Source organism: Phaseolus vulgaris, chromosome 5, assembly GCF_000499845.2.
Source record: "Phaseolus vulgaris cultivar G19833 chromosome 5, P. vulgaris v2.0, whole genome shotgun sequence".
Lineage (NCBI taxonomy): Eukaryota > Viridiplantae > Streptophyta > Magnoliopsida > Fabales > Fabaceae > Phaseolus > Phaseolus vulgaris.
This window is the reverse complement of record NC_023755.2, coordinates 3,565,428-3,592,274: the sequence shown is the minus strand read 5'-3', so window position 1 is coordinate 3,592,274 and position 26,847 is coordinate 3,565,428. Positions and strand designations below refer to the sequence as shown.

General features: G+C 32.8%; 2 protein-coding genes across 2 annotated transcripts; one reads left to right on the top strand and one right to left on the bottom strand.

Annotated features, from left to right (window-relative positions):
- The first annotated feature begins 1,310 nt into the window (after positions 1 to 1,310).
- On the top strand, positions 1,311 to 17,029 carry LOC137834883 (clustered mitochondria protein). Its single transcript, XM_068643110.1, has 29 exons — positions 1,311 to 1,489; positions 2,058 to 2,295; positions 3,648 to 3,709; positions 3,950 to 4,139; positions 4,213 to 4,353; positions 4,450 to 4,612; positions 4,700 to 4,893; positions 4,986 to 5,087; positions 6,384 to 6,519; positions 6,637 to 6,765; positions 7,155 to 7,542; positions 8,080 to 8,184; positions 8,450 to 8,568; positions 8,869 to 8,977; positions 9,063 to 9,260; positions 9,950 to 10,084; positions 10,257 to 10,427; positions 10,575 to 10,661; positions 11,792 to 11,926; positions 12,049 to 12,204; positions 13,010 to 13,078; positions 13,528 to 13,686; positions 14,133 to 14,189; positions 14,267 to 14,307; positions 14,575 to 14,694; positions 14,981 to 15,290; positions 15,364 to 15,471; positions 15,931 to 16,002; positions 16,181 to 17,029. The coding sequence occupies exons 2-29, from the start codon at positions 2,067 to 2,069 to the stop codon at positions 16,637 to 16,639; spliced, it is 4,344 nt and encodes a 1,447-aa protein (XP_068499211.1). The 5' UTR covers positions 1,311 to 1,489; positions 2,058 to 2,066; the 3' UTR covers positions 16,640 to 17,029.
- A 3,251-nt stretch (positions 17,030 to 20,280) lies between these two features.
- Positions 20,281 to 23,754, bottom strand: LOC137834881 (transcription factor bHLH130-like). Its single transcript, XM_068643109.1, has 7 exons — positions 22,999 to 23,754; positions 22,109 to 22,743; positions 21,386 to 21,720; positions 21,119 to 21,289; positions 20,947 to 21,012; positions 20,782 to 20,850; positions 20,281 to 20,674 (listed from the first exon to the last, which is right to left on the bottom strand). Exons 2-7 carry the CDS (start codon positions 22,707 to 22,709, stop codon positions 20,603 to 20,605), a joined length of 1,314 nt encoding a protein of 437 aa, XP_068499210.1. The 5' UTR covers positions 22,710 to 22,743; positions 22,999 to 23,754; the 3' UTR covers positions 20,281 to 20,602.
- Between the last annotated feature and the right edge of the window lie 3,093 nt (positions 23,755 to 26,847).

Here is a 26,847-nt window from a genome sequence, read left to right as displayed (position 1 = left end):
TCATTCTCCATACACAAATACTTTGTAGTTTCTTTCACTCATTTTAGCCACCCAACCCCACCAAATTCCACACCACAAAATACAAAACAAACAATTCATAGCAAAGCAAGCTAGGATTGCATCAACATACTTTTGGAAAATTGGTGAAAGGATAGATAGGAAAAACAATACAAGTGTTATAGAACGCATATTAAATACTAGTTTGCTCAAGTTTGACCATATTCAAAATATTACAACAAGTATTATCAGTGTTATGTTTGACTTACACAAGTACACAAAATCACTCTTAATTATCTCCTCCTGAGATAAAGAACGCAACTATTATTTGACATTAAGTCACTTTTTTATTTTCACGAGTATTCTAAATCCATCACTTTTAGCTTACAAAGAAAGGTAGGTGTTTGAAAAATAAAGGTTTCAACTCTCGAAAGATGATACATATTTTAAGTTTTCCTTATTTGAGATAACTTCACTAAGAGAATAATTAACAAAGAACATTCACTCATATTTTATTGGCGAGACCATCATGAATAGATTGTTTATCATATTGTCATGGCCTTCCAAGTAAGATATGCCAAAACTCCACAGGGACAATGTTACACAAAATGGTATTTGTGCTAGGTCTCTGTCTACAAACTAATGTCGTAGGTCTTTGTCTACCATCGACTTGTGATCCGCCACCTCTCGTCCTAGCCATAAGTCTGACCACAACGTCATCCTTACATTAGTAAAAATCAAACTAACTTTTTTCATGATAGACAATCTAATTTGGACGGTATTTGATGAATATAAAAATACCTTCCAAATTGTACAAGTCAGAAGATATTCTCGAATATGGAAATACCTTTTAAATTGTATAATCCATAATGCATTTTATAAAAAAAATTGTTCCCAAATTGTATCATCCAGAGTACTTCTATATCATCCAATCCAAATGAAGAAAAAACTTACATTTCATAACTTCAAAACGAACCTTGTTAATGGAAATGGTAGTAACTCTCAAATGCATATTCAATATCGAACAATGGCAGAACAAATGCTTTGAAACACTCTAAAAAACACCAAAAACCTCCAAAGAAAAGCCAAGGTGCAGAGAGGGATGCCTCAGGTGAGCAACTGATGAAGGGATGAAGAAGATCAGGGTTTTACAGATTTAAGATTACTTATTATTTTCATTAAGGGTTAAATAGTCTTTTTGCACAGTTATGGGGTTCAGAAAGAAATTCCTGGAGAAAAAATGTATGTGCAAGAATGAAGGGCCCAAGCCCACTAGTTCCAAATTATTACACATTCCGTTACCTCTGTTTCTCTCTCACAGGGAAGAAGCCGCCTCAGCCACTGCTTCTTGGGTTTCTCTCTCGCTCTCTGAAACCTCAAAAACCTTCTCTTTTCAAAACCTTCTAAAACCCTTTTTTTTCTTATTTCTATGCAACTTCTTCTTATCTAATTCGCACTCCGCCTCTAATTTCTTTGGGTCCTATTCTCGCTGGTAACAAGCCTTCTCTCTATGATATTTTTCTTCACTTCCTGACAAAAATTAAATTAAATTAGAAGAGAACCTTTAAGTGTCTAATTTTCTGAACGTGGGTTTTACGTTTGATGATCCTGTTTTGTGGGTTTTGTGGGAATTGACGAGATAATGAATGTTGTTGTGGTCGTTGTTATATTATACTGAATTCTTATTTCTATGTTTTTTACGTGGTTCTTGTGGGAATCAGCTATTAGAAACATGTGCGATTCTGTTTGTGTTTAAAAGTTGTGACCTTTCAATAATTTTATCTGATTATGGATTTTATATTTTGTTGGGGCTTTAGCTCATTTTAGAAATTCTGTTTTCGAAATTTTTGAGACAGTGTGGCATTAGTTTCATGTGTTACCATGTTTCATTGTTTATGGGATTATGGAGCTTATATCTATGGTGGTGTGCATGCTTTTGAATTAGGTAAAGTTAATTTGTGGGATGGATTGCTTGTTTTGACGTTTATAACAGACCCTTTATTGTACTTCCTTCATTGTTTCTTTTTGCGGTGCGTTGATATGTTTGTTTTGGATTTTAGAAAGAGGAAATGGCTGGAAAATCAAGCAAGGGGAGGAACAAAAAAGTGTCCCATAATACGCCTAGTACTTCAGAACCAGCAGTCCATTCTGATGTTCATGTGAAGGATAGCGTGGAAGGTACTTTAGACTCTGCAAAAGCTGATGTGGCTGAAGTTGCAGCAATCAGTGATTCTACTGGTGCCAATCCAGAGCTGAAGGAGCATGAAACAGCAACTGAAGGGAGCCAACAAAAGCAAGGTGAAATGGGTTAGAGAAGTACTTGTATTGCTCATACATATAATAGCATTGTAGTATGGTAATTGGATGTGAAGCCCTCTCTTGATGTGCTACAGTAGCTATTTTGCATTAAAAACAATATATAAAAGTATGAAATAAAGAAGTTAACGTAAAAATTACATTAAATAAAATATATTTCTGAACATAACATAAACCATAACCAAATAAAATATCAATAGTTGGTTGTAAAAGATATATGTAGCAAAGTAAATAATGAAACTTAAATCAACGAAACACAAGTCTGAATACATCAAATAGCATTCTCTAGTTGGGTTGCTCTCCCAACTCATTACCACACTGCATGCCATTGTGCACACAAAGGTAAGGACAAATTCTTTTGATCGAGTAGGGAGACAAAACATGAAAAATCGAACAAAAAGGAACAAAAAGAAAATGAGCGTCGATGTTTTTGGGGAAAAATGCCTAGTTGGTACCCAGCTGTTTGTAAGCCACACATATTTTAAGTATCTTTGTAAAAAAATACAGTCCTATGTTAAGTGTAACTTTGAGTTTTTGTAGTCCATAGAAAATGTGGCTAACCACATTGTGACCTCAGTTGTAGCCGCACTTGCGTGATATTGTGGTTATCATAATAAGGTGCAAATTAAATTCCAATGTTGTTAATAAACTGTTATGGCAGTTACAATGTGGTGATTTTGGACACGTGCCATCTTTATTTGCTGCTGTATGGTGCTGTCCCACAATCACGCCACGTGCTGCTGCACCCATGATGGAACTCCCCTCATTTTAAAAATCCATTTTCAGGGTTACTTCATATACTTTAAATATATTTTCTTTACAGTTATTTCCTTTTGTTTTCTCCCCTCCCTCCCTCCTTCCATTTCTTTCTTTTTCTCTGCTTATTCTTCATTTCTTTATATCTTCCTAATATCCTTTTATCTTTCTGTCCTTTGTTTTTTTTCCATCACTTCATTTTTATTAATAATTCTTTTCCATCACTTTATTTTTATTAATAGTTCTTTTCCATCACTCTCACGACACTAGATTTTTTTCCTTCCTCTGGTTTAAAATTTGAAATTACTAAGGTTATTTGTAAATAATGTGATTATTTGCAACTTACTATGTTTTTATATGAGAATATATGCCTTGCAACATATTTGATCCTTTATTTTACTAGTGATTAGGTGATTGTGCTATGCATTATGTTTGATAATTTTTGTTGTCCAATCAGTTGTTTAGTCTTCTATTAATAAAATTGGTAATTTAGTCAAATATATTTCATTCCTTTTTGTAATGGATACTAGGACTTCAATTTCATTTTATGACCAATATTTCGTAAAATGATTGTGCAGGCGATCTTCAACTTTACCCTGTTTCTGTTAAAACACAAACTGGGGAGAAGCTTGAGCTTCAGGTGAGTTAACTTCATTTGTGAAGCTTTTGCCTTTTACTATATCACATCACATTAAGAGAAACTGAGTAATCAATCGTTCCAAGATGATCATTACAGAGATCTAACTATTTCCATTCACTGTTGATGTAAAATTGTTTGCACATTTAACTATTTATCATATCATGTTTAAATATGCTACTATTTTACCTGAATAAAAACTGAGGGATCAAGATACTTCTAACTTGTATAATTGATTCACAGTTGAATCCTGGAGATTCTGTCATGGATGTACGACAGTTCCTCCTTGATGCTCCTGAGACGTGTTTTATCACATGCTATGATTTACTGTTGCATACGAAGGATGCATCAACTCATCACCTGGAAGACTATAATGAAATTTCCGAAGTAGCTGATATTACTGCTGGTGGTTGCTCCTTGGAAATGGTCCCTGGTATGTTAATGAACTTGGAGTATTTATAATGATTAAACATTGGTGGATACAATATGATAAATCCTCTTTGCAGCATTTTATGATGATCGATCTATAAGGGCCCATGTTCACCGTACAAGGGAGTTGCTTTCCCTTTCTAATCTCCATGCTTCACTATCAACATCACTTGCCCTACAGAATGAGACATCACAAAATAAAGCTGCAAATTCAGGAGGTATGGGATAATTCTGCTGCTATAATCTGTTTATTTGATAATTCAGGGAGGTTTGGGAAAGTTACTAGACTGCTTCTGCATTTCCTGGAATATCAGATAAAGATACCTTGAAACCTGAAGTTCCTGAGCTTGATGGGCTTGGTTATATGGAGGACATCTCTGGTTCGTTGGGTAATTTGTTATCATCCCCATTGAAGGATATTAAATGCGTAGAGAGCGTAGTGTTTTCATCCTTCAATCCTCCTCCGAGCTATAGAAGGTATCCCAAGATGCATCCTCTTAGTTAATAAAATTTCATTGGCTTGCTTAGTTTATATCCATGAGGCTGTTCTGTGGTTGCTTGTAGGCTTCTTGGAGATTTGATTTATTTGGATGTGATCACTCTTGAGGGTAATAAATTTTGTATTACGGGAAGTACAAAATTGTTTTATGTTAACTCAAGCTCAGCAAACACTCTTGATCCACGGCAAAGTAAAGCTACTTTTGAAGCAACAACTCTTGTTGCTCTCTTACAAAAGATTAGCCCTAAGTTCAAAAAAGGTAATGAAGTGTGATAACTTATTGTTTAGGACTTAAATCTCCGAGATGTTTGCTTTGAAACCCAAAACTTAACCTTTTGTCCAATTTTGAAGCTTTCCGGGAAGTATTGGAGGGTAGAGCAGCTGCCCATCCTTTTGAAAATGTGCAATCGTTGTTGCCACCTAATTCTTGGCTTGGGTTATACCCTGTTCCTGGTAAGCTTAGCCTCTGGCATTTTGTTTCATCAGCCGTAGTTTTCAATTCTTTATGTTGTAGAATTTTCTTTATCTGATTTGATGATATTGTTGCTTTTACTTTAGTTCTAGGTGATGTATTTTTCTTGTTTGATTTTGTGAGAGCACATTGTTATTAAACATCTTTCTATTCACACATCTGGCCATGTAGTTTTTGTTAGAATAGGTCATCTTAAATTGACTTTATTGAAAAGCTGATATGTGCTTTGTGCTGTACCAAGTTTCTAGATGTGACTTTTCGTATTCTTTTCTCTATCCTCTCATTCATTGTATCTGAACTTCCAATAAATCCTTATAAATATGAGAACCCAAAAGAGGGGAATCACATTCTCTAATTCATTTTCTATTCTTTTTGTATTCATCTCAAGTGTTTTCATGCACTTTTTTTTATCATTTACTACATCAGAAGTGAGGCAAATTATTCTGTCACTTTTAGCACTTGATTATATTATCATTTACGTGCTTGATGTATAAAATTTGAGAACTATTTTGTTACAAGTTATAACAATGATGAAAACAGAATAACAGATGGAAACAAAAATTTTAAGCTTTCATTCTATTCTAGTAGCTTGTGTAAAGGGGTTATGGATCTGAAAATTTAGTGTTCATAAAGGATAGTTTAGAAAATCAGGTTGCTTTGAGTTAGCGTGATATAATGCTAGCCAGAGCTATGCTAAGTGTTACAGAGATGAGAATGTCATTAATGAGTGCAATACAAGAATAGATAATAAAAAATGAATTTGTCAAAAGAAAAAGTTGTAGTAGCAAGTAATGGAAGTTAGAGTAAGACCAAAAAAGTTAAATTACTACCCTTAATAACAGATGACACTGTAGATCCAACAAATCTTGCTAGGATAGGTCCTTGAAAAGCTCTAATACCATCTTGACGTAAGGGTGTGAGTTGGAGATTCTACGTTTACTTGAGATATGGTTAAATTATAATATATAAATAAGGTGCAATCCTTACCTTACTAAACCAATTTGTGAGGTTGGGTTAGGCTTAAAATCCACTTTTAAGAAAAACTTCTTGAGACTTGGTTTTTGGTAGAACATGAAGAAGTTAATTAACCTGTGCTGCTGTTGCTGCCTAGAAGGAAGACTTTCATTTTTTTGGTTGTTGTTATGTTCTACTTGATTTGGAAGCCAATTTTAAAATGTCCTGAAATTATAGGAGAACCTTGTAGTCATGTTCCTAATATCTGAATCTCAGACTGGATTGATGTGTTCGTAATTTGTGTTGGGGTGTTGGCATGGCAGACCACAGACGTGATGCAGCCCGGGCTGAGAATGCTTTGACTCTTCTTTATGGAAATGAGCCAATTGGCATGCAAAGAGACTGGAACGAAGAGCTGCAGTCCTGTAGAGAATTTCCTCATACAACTCCACAGGAGAGGTGCCTTTATCTATCATTCATATAGATGGATTTGGAATTGGTCCTGTTCTTTAGTTTGGTGATGAGATATTTTCATTGATTATCTATGTTTTTTGGGTAATTTGTTTATTGGTGTAGGATTTTGCGGGATAGGGCACTTTATAAAGTGACATCAGACTTTGTTGATGCAGCTATTAATGGTGCAATTGGAGTGATCAGTGGCTGCATTCCTCCAATAAACCCAACCGACCCTGAATGTTTTCACATGTAAGTGGGTCTTTTAAATCTTGAAACTTTCTTTTATAGAAATTGTAAATAGCTATTCTTGTATTCTAATATTTTATTATTTTAGGATGTTGAAAAGTAATGTCTAGAGGAAGTTGCATGTTATATTTTCTTCTCTGGGGTTTTAGAAGAGAGGGAACATAAGATACTTATTCACTGATCCATAATTTTTTCACTTGTAAAATGCATCTTCATGATGTGGCTCTCAGTTGTTATATGATGCAATGTTATTTTTGTTTATTATTCTGGTTTAGATTGTTGTTGTCATAGATCATATACTTGTTCTCATTGTTATTGTGCCCCTTTACACACATGGGTTTTCCCTTGTATTTTGAAATCCTTTTGGCTCCTTGCCTTAATTTTGGTGATAGGTATGTACACAACAATATATTCTTTAGTTTTGCTATTGATGCGGACCTTGAGAAGCTGTCAAAGAAATGTGTGGATTCTAATTCAAAAACTTGGAGCTCAGGCACTTTGCAAAGTTCTTCTGATAAAGCTTCCATTCCACTTCATGGAGAAAGTCAGGTTCCTAATGGGGGGAAAGATACTGGTTCAAGTTCAGAAGATCTTAATGGCACAGAAACCACTCAAGACGTTTCTCCAGAAGCTCAGCTGGCTGAGAATGAGCAAGCCACGTATGCTTCTGCAAACAATGATTTGAAGGGCACAAAGGCTTACCAAGAAGCTGATGTTCCTGGACTTTATAATCTTGCTATGGCTATAATCGACTACAGGGGGCATAGAGTGGTAGCTCAGGTTTGTAATGAAGCTCAAATTTACCTATGGCGTACTTGACTTTCTGCTTTTACATCAAAGTGTTGTTATAGTTTGTCAATTTGCTATTGGTCTATGCTTGTCTAGAAGTGCAACTTAATGGATTAAAGCTTGTCAAAAGAGCTTCAAAATAGTGAGAAAACGAATTAGGACATGCTGAAATGTGTCAAGACGGTTATAAAATGTGGCAAGACTTTTCAATTTCTTATTTCTATTAGTTTGTAGGATGAACATATGTTGTATTTGTTATTTTCTTTACCATTGTATATGAGGTGATTATTTTCTATTTATTTCAACACAAATATATTTTCAATATTTTTTATAGGTGCCCTTTTACATTCTTTAAGTATTGTAAACTGTGCAGGATAATTGTTTGTGATATCCCAAATTGCTCTCTTTTAATAATTTTAGATTGATTATAAGTATTAGATTTGTACCTAAAATTTGCTTTAATTCAACTTTTAAATTTGAAACAGTGTGAATCCTTATTCTCAAATCAAATTTTATATTGTTCTGCAGAGTGTATTACCAGGCATTCTTCAAGGGGACAAGTCTGACTCTCTCTTGTATGGCTCTGTCGACAATGGAAAGAAAATTTGCTGGAATGAAGATTTTCATTCTAAGGTAAGGAAGAAGGGTGTGGCCATCTGAGTTTAGTAACAATGTAGTGTCTAATTTGAATTTAAAGCATCTCCTGAAACTTCGGCTGAAATTAAATTGTTAGAAAATTGGTTGCCAGGGAAATAACAAGTATTTTTTAAATTGCATGATCTGTAAAATAAGATGAATTTTTGTATTCTCTTATTACATTAATAGATGTTGGGATTTTTTAAAATTGCATTATCTGTAAAATAAGATGCCTTTTTTTATTCTATAATTTTATTAATAGGTGTCAGAGGCTGCCAAACGCCTTCATTTGAAGGAACATTTAGTCCTTGATGGATCTGGAAATGTTTTCAAATTAGCTGCCCCAGTTGAGTGCAAGGGCATTGTTGGTGGTGATGACCGGTAATTATTTGAGTTTGTTATTTTCAGTTTGTGTACTTTTGTTGGTGATATGATGTCTTCAGATTTCCTAATGCATAGTTTCAAAGGCATAATTTTTTACTGCAGGAAGATTTAGATTTCACCATTACTAATCAATTCTGGCTATTTTTTTCGTATGTAATTCATTGTCCAATAGTTACGTGTTGAATGCAAGTAGATTGTAGTTAACTCAAGATGTTATCTGTTGCAACTTTCCTAATTTTGTTTATATAGCATGTTGTGCTAATGCACTGATGCTTTGCTCTTTTTAAACCGAATCAGACATTACCTTCTTGATTTGTTGAGGGTGACTCCCCGTGATGCCAACTATACTGGGCCTGGTTCTCGATTTTGTATCTTGAGGCCAGAACTAATTACTGCTTTTTGCCAGGTAAGCACACTATGATATGAAGGATATTTGGGGTTTTCCTTGTGTTTTGAATTTTACATAGCTGACTGGCTCTTTATGGGAACAGGCCCAAGCAGCAGAGGCATTGAAACCTACCGAGGTGAATTCTCAAGAGGCTGTCAATTTGGCCACTGATTCTGACCAGCTGGTAAATGATTCCCAAAATGCTGCTGATGCTGATCAGCTGGTGAATGATTCTCCAAATGCTGCTGATGCTGACACGCTGGTGAATGATTCCTGTAATGCTGCAGATGCTGACAAGCCAGTAAGTGTTATAGCAGTGTAATACTAGTCCTTGACTAATTTATGCTGAAGTAATTTTTTTATCTAAGCCAATTCAGTGAAATTTTTAATTTCAGAAATAGTTTCATTTAAGAAGAGTAACAATTAATGCAATTTCCCAATCACATGCGATAAGCAATATGTATGAATGTGAACATGCATGTACCCTAGTTTTAGTGCTACAAATAGCAATTCTCAATGTGTACAATACCCTCTATTGTAGCAAATAACACATCTGGACATGCAAGAGACTTGTTCCCAACATTTATTTTGAAAAGAAAGTACTTGTTTGAGCTTCATATTTAGTACCAGAATCATTCCTTTGCTTGTGCATTAGTAATTTGAGCTTTCAATTGATATATGTCCTGTATTTCTAACATGGAAGATTACTGTTGGAATGGAAAAGGTGAAGCATTAGTTTTGGTATTATTGTTTGCTTCCCATTTACGTTTGTTTCTTTATCGTATTCTCACGTGTTTTAAAAGGGTATGTTAACATATATGACCCTAACCTTGGCTATGATTACAATTATTTGTCTGGTTGAAAGCAACGCTGGAAAGGGTATTGTGTTTCAATTATTTGACTGATTATTAGTTTATGTCTGATAGGAATATTGTCTTGGTGATGAAGTTCCAATAATTAAATTGCATGTCGTTTATTTGCTTTCTGCAGGATTCAACGAAGGAAGAAAAAACTGAGGATGTCAAAGAATTTGCTTCTGTTACTGCCAAAGCCTCTGATGGTTGTGAGGATATTGTTTTTAATCCTAATGTCTTCACTGAATTTAAACTTGCTGGGAGTCCTGAGGTTTATTTTCCTCTTATTTTCCCTTTTCTATATCTAAATACAACTTTACTTTCCATCTATGTAAACATTGTATTTGTCCATTTATTTCTTTATAGTGATTTCTTGTGATGAAAACATCACAATGCTCTTGGCACAGTATTCTTACATTACACCTTTTTATCACATTCACCAGGAAATAGCAGCTGATGAAGATAATGTTAGAAAAGTTGGTCAATATCTTATTGATGTTGTACTTCCAAAGTTTATACAAGACCTATGTACGCTTGAAGTTTCACCAATGGATGGCCAGACATTAACTGAAGCACTGCATGCTCATGGAATTAATGTTCGCTATATTGGCAAAGTAAGCACCATTTATTTTGGTCAATAGTAATGCTGTTGTAATTATTCTTCAGTGCTGGTCTAGTGAATTACCTTTTGTTTATATATGATGGTGATTTGCTTATAGACTTTTGATAATTCTTTCTGATTGCTCATTTTTTTCATTAAGGTGGCTGGAGGGACTAAACATCTACCTCATCTGTGGGATCTTTGCAACAATGAGATTGTTGTCAGATCTGCCAAGCATATCATCAAGGTGAGGAAAGCTTAGTTTAAGCACTTCATTCTGTGGGGAAAACATTGTACCTGAATCATGCTGGAATTGCATTTACATGTGGGTCCAAAGTATGGGTTTCCGTCTGGGTTTGGATCCCTGGCATCTTTTTCTTATAAAGAGCCTGTTTTTCAGGGTTTGATATGCTATTTTTTAATGAAAATGGAAGGGAAGGGTCAAACCACCAATTCATTATTAAAGAAATATAACACTAAAAAATTGTATTGTTTTTATTGGACGTCTCACATCGACTAGATATATGGCCAAATTATAGTATATAAGTGGAAGTAATCCTGACCATAAACACCAATTTTGTAAGGTTGAGTTAGTCATAAATTTACATTCTAAGATGATATCAGGTTTATGTTATGTTTAGCCTATCGGGCCACCATTGGATCACATGCAAATATTTAGTCCCGTGTGCGAGATGTCTTGTCCTTGTTGTGAGGGGATGTATTAGAGATGATCCTATTAACTAGAGATATGATCAAGCTATAGCAAACAAACCGGATTTGTAGGATTGAAGTAGGTTTAAATAACATTTTAAGAGTTGAAGTCATGTTATTTTGGAAGTTTCTAAGGTGGCCCCTTGCTTTTGGTTTGCTTCCCTGTTAGGAAATCCAAGCTTATTTCCTTGGTTTGCTATTCCAGGAATTAGTGATGGTTTAAGAGAGGCTGAACCTTGCAATCACTATCTTGTCCTGAAATTAAATTTGTCCTTTGACCTTTTTTAAGTTAAATACTGTTTGTAGGTTTATAATACAATTTGTTAGCTATATAATGTGTTATTTGACTTAAAAATGTTATCATCTTAATGTTTGTAATTGCCCTTGATAACCATAACCATGATTTTAATACTTGTGAGTGCATGAGATTTATTGCCAGCTGTATATTGTATCTTTTGTACTGATTGACTGTGCATATGTGGTATTCATGTTTTTAATTGATAAATGAATTGTTTTTGCTTGACTGTTATAAGCTATTACTTAAGCATGGGAAACATCAAAGACTTTGATGTTGACACATCAGAGTAGACAACATACCATGAAAATAACTTAGTAAATCCACTTGCATTCATTAATGATATTTGAGATCGTGCTTGTCATATTCAGGATTTATTGAGAGAGACAGAGGACCATGATCTTGCACCAGCTGTATCTCATTTCTTAAACTGCCTATTTGGAAGTTGTCAAGCTCCTAGTGGAAAAGCTACCACCAATAGCACGCAGTCCAAAACTCCTAAAAAGGTATGTTCTTTATGGTTGACTGTTAAGATTGCTGCAACTTAGTTTGCTAGGTATTTTATGCTCTGAACTTTTGTTCTCCTTTTAGTGTGAAAAAAATATTGTTTTCCTGGCTTATTCTACAGGAACATGCTGGGCAACGGTCTCCAGGCAAGCATTCAAAAGGGCAAGCTCGATGGAAAGGCAGGGCATCATTAAGAAAGACTCAACCTCTGTACATGAGTATCAGCTCAGAAGCGCTTTGGTCAGACATTCAAGAATTTGCCTTGGTTAAGTACAAGGTATCAGCTATTTCCTAACCTAAATAGATGTTTCTTTTTAGCTGTTTTTAGTCTGAAAGTAAGTACATTTTGTTATTTTAGCTGTTTTTAGTTGAATAACTGTTAGCCTTGGCACAAGGGTAAGGATGCAGGATTATGAGCTGTGACCTAGAGGTCCGGTGCTCAAATCCTGGAAATAACTCCTTTGTACATGCAGGGTTAAGGCTTCATACATATACCCTTCTTAGACCCTGCTAGAAGGGGCACAACTGTGTTTTTTGAAGCCACCAATTTGTTGTATGTATTTTTTAACTGGCCTTTCTTAATCAATATTTTCTTCTCTTTGGTCACCCTGTAGCTTTTGAATTGTGGCTTATAGTTGCAGTTACAGAGACTTCCAAAACCTTGATATTGCAAAACCATTATTGGTAAATACAACCTCTGTAATTAATTACAGGGCACCCCAATCAAATTATATCGCTCAATGCTGTGTGATGATTCTCCTTTAACTGTTTTAGTTGAATTAATGGTGTGACTATAGTTATTATATCCAAACTACTATACTGTACCAGTCATAAATTATTCTAGTTGTATGAATTGTACAATTTGGAACTGCATCACTCAAGGTCTATGATTCATAAATTTGGCCTTTTATCCCATCTCCGTTTCCCACCAAATTCAATTTTCTTGTATTTTGCTGTTGTTTTACTAACTAGATCCCTATTATAATCTAAACAGCTGTGCCTATTTTATGCTTTGTTTTTCTCTTTGTTAACACCTGTATCTACTGTGATATTCATTTGAACTTCAAATCAATTTGCTGCAGTTTGAATTGCCCGAGGATGCAAGGTTGCGTGTTAAGAAAATTTCTGTTATACGAAATCTTTGTCTGAAGGTAAGCACAAGATAGTGTTCTGAGTTTGTGCTGTAAATAGTTTTTATGGATTTTTTGTTTTCTGGCTTTTTAATTTTAGAGAGTTCCAATGGCATGAAACTCTTTAAAAAAACCAATGTACCAACTTGATGAGTTTTTATATATGTAAAATATTCTCATCATAATCTTGTATTTCTTGACACATGATGTGAAAAAAAAAGATGGGATATATTGTGACTATTTTTCCTTTTTTATGTCGCAAACATAGTGATGATTCTCCAAATCTATAATTCAGTTGTTTAATGCATTTGTGCACTTGTTGCCAACAGTTTTTAAAACCTATTGGCCTCGGTAATACATGTGAGAAGCGTTGGAACTCTTATGTTGGTTTTACTGTTTTTATGCCAATAACCTCTTGAATTTTGTACCTGTTAAAATTCTGAATGGGCTTTACCATTCTTGATTTTCAGGTTGGTATAACAGTTGCAGCTCGTAAATACGATCTTAGTTCTGCAACACCCTTCCAAACATCAGATGTCATGGATGTCCGTCCAGTGGTCAAGCATTCAGTTCCTTCCTGTTCGGAAGCCAAGGAACTTGTGGAAACTGGAAAACTTCAATTGGCTGAGGTATATGCCATTCCTTGAATTTTTTTTTACCATAACAGGAACTAATGTATACATTGAATCCATGGGGACCTGACCTCTAGTTAAGTGGTTTGTGTAGTGTGTTGCAATTCTCAGGCACTGGCCTTTGCTGCCTATAACAAACAATTTAAAGGGATCCGATAATGAGTAGTATCTGTGGCATTCTTTGTTTTTGGATTTAGGATAGATTTTACTTTTGGGCTGAGGTGGTGTTAAGGTTAACAGAAATCTAATCATTATTACTAGTGGGCTATTTTTGAAGTGTTGCAAGAGTTGGTAGTTGTGGTAATTAAGCTTCATAAGATGGAATTCTTAAATGTCTTCAATACTGTGGTATAAATTTATTAATCATGGAGGCTTGATTTTTTATCTATTTTTTCCTTTTCTCGACTGAATGTATTAAACATATATTTTATTGTTTATTACAGGGTATGCTTAGTGAAGCCTACACTTTATTCTCTGAGGCATTCTCAATTCTACAACAGGCATGAAATTCTGTATTGCTTTGTCTTTCTTGAATGACTTGTTGTGCATAAAATAACCGTTGTTGAATGGATTTCAGGTTACTGGTCCCATGCATCGGGAGGTTGCTAATTGCTGTCGGTATGTTTAATATTTATTTCTACCATTCTGGCGTGATCCTACAAGTTTTTCTATTTAAATTCCTATATTAATCATGATATGCAATTCTGCATGCTGTGCTAATTTAGAGCTGAATTATGAATGTGAATTGAGCTCATCATTTTCTGTTGTCCGTCCTTGTAAAATTGAAGATTTATATCCTTTGCTTGTAAATTTCTATTTATCAAGTTTCAGTTGAATTATTTTTATGCTTTGTATTTAATCTCTGTTGAAACTATTGTATTTCAGATATCTTGCCATGGTTTTGTATCATGCTGGAGATATGGCTGGGGCTATCATGCAGCAGCACAAGGAACTAATTATAAATGAACGTTGCCTCGGTCTAGATCATCCTGACACAGCTCACAGGCATTCCCTATTCTATTGATCTTCTATGTTCTTTCCCATAATATCTTATGGTTGTGCAGTGGAATGTTAAAAATTACATTGGGCCAAAAATATAAACTGGGATACCCAATTATAGAAAAAATTGAGAAGCATTTACGGTTTTTAAAACTAAATTGGACTGGGATTGTGAGTCATTCAAATATCTAACGGGGTGCTAACTATTTTTGAACCATACAGACATTGTTGAACAATTCAGGTTATTTTTAATGTATTGAACCTACTTTTGTTTCATCTCGACCTGTTGCAGTTATGGAAATATGGCTCTGTTTTACCACGGACTTAACCAGACAGAACTAGCCCTTCGCCATATGTCCCGTGCATTGCTATTATTAAGTTTGTCATCAGGGCCAGATCATCCTGATGTTGCAGCAACATATATCAATGTTGCAATGATGTATCAGGATATAGGAAAAATGAACACAGCTCTCCGTTATCTGCAAGAAGCTTTAAAGAAGAATGAAAGGCTTCTTGGCGAGGAACATATTCAAACTGCTGTTTGTTATCATGCTCTTGCCATTGCATTTAATTGTATGGGTGCTTTCAAGCTCTCTCATCAGGTATGTGTTGTGGGGGTGGTAATGTTGGCAGTTAAGGTGAGTTGTTAACTGATTTTGGCATTTGGTTTGTCAGCATGAGAGGAAAACATATGATATACTTGTCAAACAACTTGGTGAAGATGATTCAAGGACACGAGATTCGCAGAATTGGATGAACACATTCAGGATGCGAGAGATGCAGGTATCTGTACGCTACCTTCTTTATGAATGGAATTATACATTTCCACATGGCATCAATTTGCATGCTTAAGCTCCAAATGTATTTCTAAAGAAAGACTTGGAGACTCATTTATTCATAATAAGGGGAACTAAAATTCTGACAGAAAATTAAGTAATAAATACGGAAGGGGAGAAAATTGATGAAGATAACATTTTGGGTCCGAGTAGGTAAGATAGAGAGATCTTTGGAAATGACAATGGTTGATTGTAGGATGACTTAGTTGACCAGGAGAGAGAGAAGTGGCCTTCTAGGTTAGGTGGGTTGAGGTGTTTATGAATGTTAGCAGTCATATCAAGATCATTATGTATTCATTGGCATTCCTATATTTTGTGTACGAATGCAGTCTCCATTTCCGTAGTAGCAAATGGTTGTGTTTTGATGGCAGTCTTAGTGTTACATTTTCACAACTTGTTTTAACAGATGAATGCCCAAAAGCAGAAGGGTCAAGCTCTGAATGCAGTATCGGCTCAGAAGGCTATTGATATCCTGAAGGTACCTTATTTTTTGTATGAAATATAATCAGATAGTATCTATGGCTAATACCGATAATATCTTGTATATTCAGCTAATCCTATGATATACTAGTTGTAAAAAATGAGATACTCTTTTATATTCCGAATATCTCAAGTGTTTGCAACAATCTTAGTTATTTCATATTGTACTGTCACAGGCACATCCTGATTTGATTCATGCATTCCAAGCTGCTGCAGTTGCTGGGGGATCTGGAAGTTCAGGTGCTACTGCAAACAAATCCCTCAATGCGGCAATAATGGGTGAGGCCCTCCCCAGAGGAAGGGGAATGGATGAAAGGGCTGCACGTGCAGCTGCTGAAGTCAGGAAGAAGGCTGCAGCAAGGGGTCTGGTAGTGCGTCCCCATGGTGTACCAGTCCAAGCCTTGCCACCCCTTACCCAACTTCTGAATATTATAAACTCAGGTGCAACTCCAGATGCTATGGATAATGGGAATGCAGATGGAGCAAAGGAGGAAGCAAATGGCATGCCTCCAAGTGAGTCTACTGATGTCAAGAAAGACCAAACAATACCAGAGCAGGCTCCTGTTGGATTAGGCAAGGGATTGTCGTCATTGGACGCCAAAAAGCAGAAAGCGAAACCAAAAGCTGGAGCTTGAAATTTTGAACTTGTAAGCGTTGGCAGTGGTAGCTTTATTTCAGATCAATATTCTTTTTGAGATGGTTGGGTTAACCAGGTACTTTGCTCAGTTTTTTTTTCTGAAGAGTGCTTTAGCGATCAGAAGTGATTTTGTTTTTTTGGCCTTTGCTCATTAGGTTTGGTAGATTTAAACATCCAGAATGAATGTGATTGTGATCAAATACATTGTTAATTTTTTCTTCCGGGCGATTCCTGATAATTTTTCAAATAAACTACATATTCCAGGATGCAGGGTGAGAACTATCATTTTTAAAGTGAATCCTGTATCAGTGACAATGACAAATTTAATTTACTGCTGAATTAAGGCAAATTAAATGCATAATCTACTATGTAGAAAATTTTGCTTCAACTTTTGTATGACATTATCATCTTTAATAATATGATGCCAATTCTTTCTGTGAATTGATTGATCCAGAATTTATAAGATTCTCTTAGTAGGGTTTTGGTGCCAAAGTTTAATATTTGTACCTGTTGCTTTTATAATTTTTATTCATTCAAAAACAAGGAATGATGAAAACTATGCCAAGTGTGACTTTGTATTGGGCTCTTTGCTGTTTAAGTTAAATATTTCAGGAGGGACTTGTATGGGGTTTTTCAGGGCAAATACAATGTTAGATAATTCTAAATATTCATGTACTTCAAAACAAATTGTTCCTAAAATAGAGAATGATCATTTTGATTACATGTCATGTAATTTCAAGGAGAGGTTGATTTAGGTGGTTGTGTTCTAAACACTCTTTGCATGTTTTAACAGACATTAAGCAGTTAACTTGAATACAGAGTATTCAACTCAAATAACTAGAGTCATTATTGATTAGGCATTTTACATATTCATCTAAGAATTTCCTCTATCATAGGTTGTTTGAATCTTGCTAAAGAATTTCAATTAGAAATTACTTTTCTTTTAAAGAGTTCACAAACCTTTAAAACATAATGACTAACACCTTGTTTTAATGTCCTATACTTGTTATGTGAAGCTAAGTTTTCAACTCTTCATCTTTCACAATTAGGACTTGTGATGGATTAAAGGGTTTCTTATCATATTTGACCATAGACCAAAATAACCAAAATAATTACTATTTAACTAACATAAAGATAATTTTATAAACTAAAAAAGTTATAAGTATAAGTTTCTATTATTAAGAAAAACTATAAAATAATTTTTAAATTGATATTTAATTTTTAATTTTTAAATTAGTTTATATTAGTCTTTTAGATATTAATTTAAAATCTAAAATATTAGTAGTTAAAATCTTAGTAAAATACTAATTTAGAAGTAATTTTATTATTTTTTATTAATAATAGAAATTATTTTAAATATGAATAATTTTTTAGTTTCTAATATTTAATTTAGTTAATATAGTAACTAATTATTTTTTATTTCTAAATTTAATTATTATTTGATGGTTTTTTAAGTAGATATTTCATTCCCTTCAAAATTATACGAACCATTTTCTCCAAATATCATCCATCATCAAACCTGTTCTAGAGGTAGATTTGCTCAACTATGAAATTGATCCATACTTTTATATATTAATCCATATTCCATATAGTGATAGTTCTACCAATGATCCTCATCCCTACAAGCTTAAGCTTTCTTCCAATTTCTCTAACAAAAAAAGTTGGTTTTCACAATGATTTTGGTGTCTTTGGAAGTAGAGTTCTTTCGGCTTTGTTATCAAAGTTAGGTAGGTTTTTTTTTTGAAAACTTGGTACCTTTTTTCTTTGCCTCAAGGTTGACATCCACTCTGCTGAGAACTGGTGAAGTCATTTAAAAGGTCATCTCACACTATAATGGCATTTTAGACCACATGAAAGAAAAACATAGCTTTTTCCACCATTTTATGTAAGAACTTAGAGAGAAACTTCTGTTAACTTTACCACTTCTTTCACATTTTAAAGTTCCTTGTTTATATGATAGTGGATTACCTGGTAAGATTAACTTTTATACCCTCTACAAAGTTGTATCTTAAATATTTATTTTTTGAGTTTAGTGCCATGTTATGTTACTTTAGTGTTATGATAGGTGAGATCTTGGGACAGGTACTTTACATATAATTTATAAATACTTTTACATTTCTATCAATTGGTTTTTTAACCTTTTATTTAATTCATTTGATAAAAAAAACTAAAAGATAACACAAAAATTAATAATTTGAACGAGAGTTTTTCCATAAGAACGAAACCTAAACAAGTCATATAAAACCTTAAACATATTTAAGTTTAATAATAATAATAATAATAATAATAATAATGTATGTTTATTTAAATAGATCAATTGATTTATTATACTTTAAAAGACTTTTAAAACCATTTAGAGTTTCATATTGACCTTGTGTTTGTTGAAAAAGTGTGCATTGTCTATAGAATCTATTCAGTCATTAACTTCACTTATTTTCATCCTTAACTTTAACTCATTCAACACTTCATTACAATCAAATATCTTTGAAACTTTCCATTCTAAAAAAATATAAAGTAAAATCCAGATGTAAGGTTAAAAAAATTAGAGTAATTAAAAATAAAAAGGATAATGTCATTCTTTTACCTTTTTATATTATTATTATTATTAGAAAAAAAGCTATGTAGATCTCTGAGTTTCTCTTCAATAAATGTTAATTGAATTGCAATTTCTGTTTCTTTTATTTCTTATCATTCCATAAGGATACAAATACGACAAATACTTTTAACATATTATGCAATATCATTGTTCAAAACTTTAATTCTGGAAAATAAATTAAGATTTTTTTCTCTCTCTAAAGAAATGGTTTCAACTTGTAGGAAACTATTATGACGGCTTTTTCAGATGTCAGTATATTAGAATTTAATTTAAACATTTTAATAAAGTTTCACTAAAAAAATTATTAAATAAAAGTTAATTTTAAAAACAAAAAATAATTAATTATTATATTGAAAACAAAAAATAATTAATTATTATATTGAAAACAAAAAATAATTAATTATTATATTGAAAACAAAAAATAATTAATTATAAAGTATTTTTTACAATAATTATTTTGAAAATATAGTTATAATAATTTATAATTAATATACAGTGTTAAAAAAAGCAATAATAACACACGAAAATCAAATTCTTAAAATAAATTAGCAGTTTTCCAATTGTGTCAGAAACATTGAAATACCTCTGATTGTTTAGCAAGAGCATCACACAAGACTGTTCAAATTGAAAAAAAATTATTAGTTATTATTTTTTGAGTAATTATTGCCTAAGATATATTCCTAGTATAATTGCCTAATTCTATTAATTTGAGAAATCAAAGAAAGTGGAAGTTTAAACAATAATTATAGACATTTTTGTTGGTAATCTCTTGGGAATGTTTGGATTCAACCACTTTTAGAAAAGAAAAATTGTTCAGAGTTAAAATTAATTTATGCATAAATTAAAAATAAAAATTAAATAATAAAAGTCAATTTGGTTTTCTCTTCCATGAGTGACTCCTAGCTCCTATGTTTGAAATCTTCTTCTCTTTCTATTTGAACAGTTCAATAATTCTTCTTGTTTTCTGGTCCCACAGGTGGTGTGTTTTCTAGTGAAGAAGATACTGTGTTGGAGTCAGAAAAAATACTTAGAGAAGATCATAATTTGTAGTTTCAAAAGCAATTTCCACATAGAATTCAGTATTGAACTTTGTATTGAACTTTGTGTTACAAAACTCGATCAGTAATCCAATAGAACATATCTTATAGGTAAAAATGAAGAGGTGCAAGATTTCTGCCAAACATGCTAAGACTTTCTGGTTCTAAATCAAACTATGAAGGGGTGAAAGAAATGAAAATCAGAAGTGAAAAATATTCACCTGGATCTAAACTCACACCAGGTAAATGTCAGCATTATTTTATATGGTTACAATGGCTAACTTTGGCACACTAAAATCCATAATTTTGCTATCTACATTTGAATAAATCAGGCACAAGTTCTAGAGGAATGCTTCTCATTACTTGTACATTTGCACTTTGCCTTGCAATCTGAGAGAACCTGCATGAGAAGAATGAAACTTAGTTAGACAGTGTAAGTTTGGTGGAGTTCAATGTGTTCATTACTCTCTTCAGGATTTATGGAAAGATTTTGTAATTCTTTAGTACCTTAACTTGTTGCCGAAGGTCCTTGATGTACTCAACTGCCAAATCTAACATGTCTGCTGTGCTTGTTTGCTGCCATGTGAAAGAAGTGTCAAGTTAACATCAATTTTCAAAGAGGAAGTGAAACAAAATCAATATGTGATGTTCTTGTTGTGAGAGTTAAATTACCTTTTCTGACTTTGGGAAAAGGTCTTGTAATTTCTTGATTCTTTCACTAATTCTTGTTCTTCTTACCTTTGAGGATAACAAATAAGAAACAGCTAAGTTGCATGGTCTTGTTAATATGAAAAGTGACAAATTGAGTGGAGATTTATAATTGCTAGAAGTTATAGAATTTTACCCTCTCTGCAATGCTTCTTGGGTGAGTGGCAAAACCTCTTTTGGCTCGAATTTTACAAGGAACAGAACCTTGAATTTCAAGAAACCTCTGTATGGATGACATCTTAGTAGAAGAGCTAGGTAGGCTCTGATGGTGGGTCAAACCAAGATTTTGATAGCCAAAGTCTGATTCCTGAGGATGATGACAACAATATTCAGTGATCAAAACAGTGGAAAAAAGTTCAAAGTTCATTTGGTTGAAAGTATATCCACAAACTTTGTTATGTACCTGAGATTCCAAACCATTTGAAGTGGAAAACATGATTTCGTCATCACTTTCTGTTTTGGGGGCATTGAATGAAGAACTTTCCCAGATTTCACTGGTGAAGCTAGGTATGCAGAACTTTGAGTTACCATCTTCATTAGCTAGGATCCTACTCTGGTCACAATTTTCTTCAAGGCTTTCATTTCCATTTTCAGCAATTTGTGGCATATGTTTGAGGCATGAAGATGGCCTAGATGAGAAAGCAAGAGAACTGCTCAACCCACTAGATGATGTAGTAGCCTGTCCATTTGAAACATCATTGGCTTTAAAGGCACCTACTTCTCTCAATGCTGCAAGATCTACAAGAAACAGAAAAGTATATATAATTCGTTACACTAAAACTAATGTCTTGTTTACTATCATGCAGCTTCTTATGCATATATCTGTATACATGGAACATTTTTAATAATTTACTTTAATCTCTTTTTGGCTGTTTAATTTGATTTTATGATTAAGATTAACTTCTCACATATTCCTACCTTTTTATCTCTCATCTGGTTCCCATTCTCTGCAAGGATAATATAAAGAACTAACTCCCAATAAGGAAAGAGGGATCTGATTTTGACAATAAGTATTTTGCAAGGTTTAGTTAATTCTGAACATTTCAACAACATATGGTGTTAAAACCATAAAAGGAAAACCATAGACTATAAAAGAAACGGTAGCAAACAAGAAAAAAATGCATACCATTTTGAATGGAGAAAAATCCTGCAGGGGAACTCTTTTGCCTGAAGAGATTGGAGCAATTCCTGGCACCCAATTTAGGTTGAATGGGGTTCTCTGAGGCCATGGAGTTAACCACACCAAAAGAGCTACCAAAAGCACTGGAAGAACCATTTGGCAAGCCTTGAATTTGCTGTGATTGGTAAATTAACTGAGAGCCACCATAAGAATATTCATTCTGTTGTGGTGGTCCTTGTGGAACAGATTCCCCTATTTCCTGCTTTACAGGCTTGCTTCCAAATTCTTGCAAAGCTTCTGAATTGCTCCATCCATTGTTGGATGGTAGCAATTTGGACAACATGGTGTCCATTTCTGAACTTGTGGATGGAGGATAATGTTGATGAATCTCACTTGTGAAAGATTCCTCGTTGAAACAGTCATGAATATTGTTGTCAATTAGGCTTGCCAGCAATGAGCTTGGAGCAGAACAATACCTCTGTAGTCCAGAATTGGGTTGGTGACAGTATTGTTGTGGATTTCCAATACTTGAATCCATTTCTTGGTTTTTCATTAGCCGATGCTCCACATCTGAGTACTTGAGAACAGGACTATACATAACACTCATCTTTGCAATATCTTTTGCAATCACCTGAAAATCACTGAAAAAGAAAAGAAAATGATCATCTATAATTCATACATACCTCAGTGAGGCTACTATGCCAAAAGATTATGCTTCCAAAGGGAAATTCTAACTACATGCTCAACCCTTTTCAAGAGCTAAAATCTACCAATAGTTAAAAACGAGACACAACTTTTCAGCTGAGAATTTTTCTTGAATTATGTTCCTACTGCAATCAAAGTAGTTTTTGGGACTAGAAAGAGCAGAAAATCTTGAAAAGCAATAAAGGGCATACATCAAATTTTCCAGATTCAAATCCAAGGCTCAGGTCCTTCAGCTCCTTGAGTCTGGCTCTGAACTCAAAAAGCATACACACGAACACAGATGAGAAGAGGAAGAAAGTAAAGAGTTGTGAGAGTAGAAAACGAAGATTATTATTTTGTCTTGCAACTGTGACATATTTATGCAGTTTCTTGTAGTAAGCACCCTCATGATTCCACAATATAACGATTATACCTTGATGACACAAGGGGGTCCATTGCAACCATGATTTTTCATTCTCTTGCCGTTGACCACTAAACTCTCTGAACAAGAAATAATCAAAATCTGTCTTGGGATCTAACTTTGGCTTTGCATATTGAATAGTGAAAGTGGATAATTACATAAAATTAAACAAACCAAAGACATTTAAGTACTGATTTACAGAAGCATGCAGTGTCACGTCACCTTTATATATGTATCTTTTGATTCTTCTGCTTAAGTCTTTTTAGACAAATAAAAAACATGAAGAAACTCAAATAATAAACAACTAATAAAGACATCTCTGGTGGAACATAGTAACTTTCTAACAGATGAAAAAGAATGAAAATGTGATTAGTGATGATTTGCTTAAGGATCAAGCGACCTTTGTGTAAGCATTAGAGAAACTGTGTGGTTGGTGTTCTTTGGTTGCAGGAAAGGACACCAACTTTTACTTTACATAATTCTCATGTTCATGCATTATCCCTAAACATTTTTTGTTTATTTTATAATGGTCCTTTTCGTGAAGAACTCATCACAGATTACCACAGGAAGTTGCTTTTCAAATAGTGTTGGTTATCCTCAAAAAGATATTATTCTATGGATTGTGAAAGAAATTATATGTGGGTCATATCTGGAACTGCACTGTTGATTAGAAAAATAATTTTCATTGAAATTACTAGTCAAAGGGAAAAATGTGTAGAATTCTTAGGATAAGTTAAAAAAAAATGGTAGGGTTTTTGTTTTTGAAAACTATGGGTTGTATAGTACCTTGTATTCAGATTCAAGACATTATTAAGATTTTATATATATAAATATGGACCAAGAAATATGACCTCTTTATTACATCCTAGAATGTAGAAAGCAAAGAAAAGATTCCAAGTCGTTGTTCCTTTACCTTGTTAAAAGGTTTTGTCTACAAATAAAAATATAATAAAGTTTTTAATTATAATAAAATAATTAAAGAATGTTTTAATTTTTTTTTCATTCTTATTGCACAATATTTGTTTCTTTCTTTTCATTTTCATGATATTAAAAAGTATATGAAATGTAAGAGTGTATACTACTGCCATTAAGAAAAAGAGAAATTGATGTTATTTTCAAATTTGAAAATGATAAATAAAACAAATATTTCTTTCCAAAGCTATGACACTAAAAAAGAAATAGAGAAAGTTTCAGATTATAATATTAAAAAAATAAGTAAAATATTTGATAAAATATGCTTAAAGTATGTTAATATTTGGTTAAAACTGATGGTTTTTATTAAATAATTTGTATTCCTCTCTTTCTCTCTCTCTATATATATTGTCCTTATATTTTAAAAATGGTGAATTTTTAGAAAAAATAATTTTTGTTCCTCTAAAAATTGCAAATTCGGTTTCTGTCTTTCATGTTTTTTTTTTAAATGTTAAGCATAATCATTTTAAGAGCTAAAAGCTAACTAATTCTAATTAGAAAGACAACAACAAATTTAAAAAATTTCGAAACTTTGAAAAAAAATTTGACCTTTTATTGTTTTCATTCTTTTTTTTTTGTATTAATCGTGTAATGTTAGGATAAGGGATGAAATTTAGCAATTGTTGTATAAAATTAAGGTGGAAAAAACATAAAAACTAAGATTAATTTTAACAAAAAATAAAGGCACTAAATGATATTTTACCTAGAAATATTATACATTGAGAAATGTGTATGAATTAAATATTGATCTTTATCTGAGTTAAGTAGACTGTTCCAATGGTGGCTGGTATTTATTTATATGTGAAAATTGACATTTTATGATAAAAGAAAGTGAATGAGGCAATTGAGTTGGGACCACAGAGTTTGAGAAGCCTATGTTCAATGAAAAAAGGATAAGAAGACAAAAACCTCTGAGTAAGGTGTTTTTAAGTTTCCAGCTCCAAAAAACACCAAACTCTCACACAATTTAATAGGGTAAATTATATAAATAGTTTTTTTATTTTTTTAATATATTTTTTTTATTTTGGTTCTTTATATTCTTAAAGTGGTTTAAAGTGTTCCTTTGTAACTTAATTTTCTAACTTTGTTGGGAATTCACTTCAATTGGGTTATGTTAAAATCAAATTTATTTCATTCTTAACAGAATTTTTTTTTATTAGTTGCACTAATTGTTTTGTGATGAAAGTTAACTGAGATTGTATTTTGATATAACTTTTATTAGGTCAACGTGAATTTATAATCGATATTAGAGTCAATGTGATGAGTTGATTAAAAAACATAATTGACAAAAAAAAATATTTTAGAAGTTTCATTAATTATAGGAGTTTAGATAAAAACAAGATATTGATAAATGATTTGATTTATAGTGAATTAATTATCAAGATAAATTAAGTTATAGTTAAATTTTGAGTTAATTAAGTTACTTCTAAAATAGAAAAATTATAATATAAAATAAAAAAGACTACTTTGTGTTTTTTTTAATATGAGACCAAATCAAATATAAGTAGATAATATTTGTATAAATGAATTTTTTGTATAATTTAATCTAACAAATAAAATAGAATTATATATTTTTCCTATGAAGAAATTGGAATAATAAAAATTTATCATTAATGAAAAGAATTTCATTTGATGATTTCAAGTTAGTAGATAATATTTATGACTTAAAATATAAGTTGTTTCTAATTATACTTAAAGTGAAATAATCTATTAAATAGTTTAATTAAAAATAGTCTAATTAAAACTGTTTGATTTTAATTTATAAAATTTTAATTATACCAATTAGATCATTCATGAATAACAAATGTACAAATTTAGTCTTTAAGTTTGAAGTGAGTAAACTGATTCCATCAATATCATATCAATATATTCTACTCCACAAAATAATTTAAGTTACATAGTTTCAGTCATTAAAATTTTAAAAACTAAAGTTACTTACAATTATGTTACATAAAATATCCAATTGACACAAATAAAATAAAAAGTAACAAATTAAAATTAAACTATACCCTTGTACCCATGAGAGTGGTACGATTGATTACATGTCTCGATCTTTATTAATGGACTTATCGATATCATGGTCCACCTCAATGGGCCGATCGATACCTCAGACCCAGTTACATTTAATCAGAGTTAGTAAAACTAATCCGCAATTAAGAGTTAGGTAATGTATCTCTAAACTCTCTAATGTGGCACAATAAGGAAAGTCTACTAAAGGTAATATAAATAACACATATTCTAAGATTCAGATATGTCATCATATATCGTGCTCTGACAACCGAGCATTGAATACCTTTACTGACCTAAGGCCGGAGTGCCTTCTGCAGGTATCATCCGAGTCGGTGTTACAAGAAGACCGAAAGGTGCGACGAGTAGAGAGGAGGAAGGAGCAAACAAGGAGGAAAGTTGGAGTACAGTACGACCGACCGATAAAGATAAAAGAAGAGTGATCTTAATAGTTCTCTAAGAACATTCTTAGAATATCTAATAAAAAAAAATACAATTAAGCTAAAATAATTTCTTACTCTATTAATATTATCTCTCAATTATGTAAAAAAATGTTTTTTTTTCTCCATCTGAAAGAGTTACGTAAAAGCCAGGGAATTATAGTTAATTAGTGGTCTTAGTTTGACTTAATTAACCTAACTCCATTTATTATTTTCTCGTG

Bases quoted from the DNA above. Each gene is read 5' to 3' on its own strand.
- LOC137834881 (XM_068643109.1), bottom strand. From the start codon at position 22,709: ATGAGTGTTATGTATAGTCCTGTTCTCAAGTACTCAGATGTGGAGCAT. The intron at 21,721-22,108 runs GTATGCATTTTT...TGTTTCTTGTAG, and splicing joins ATTTTTCTCCATTCAAAATG to ATCTTGCAGCATTGAGAGAA. The intron at 20,851-20,946 runs GTAATTTAACTC...TTCACATGGCAG, and splicing joins TTTTCCCAAAGTCAGAAAAG to CAAACAAGCACAGCAGACAT.
- LOC137834883 (XM_068643110.1), top strand. From the start codon at position 2,067: ATGGCTGGAAAATCAAGCAAGGGGAGGAACAAAAAAGTGTCCCATAAT. The intron at 9,261-9,949 runs GTAAGTGTTATA...TGCTTTCTGCAG, and splicing joins CTGCAGATGCTGACAAGCCA to GATTCAACGAAGGAAGAAAA. The intron at 15,472-15,930 runs GTATCTGTACGC...TTGTTTTAACAG, and splicing joins TCAGGATGCGAGAGATGCAG to ATGAATGCCCAAAAGCAGAA.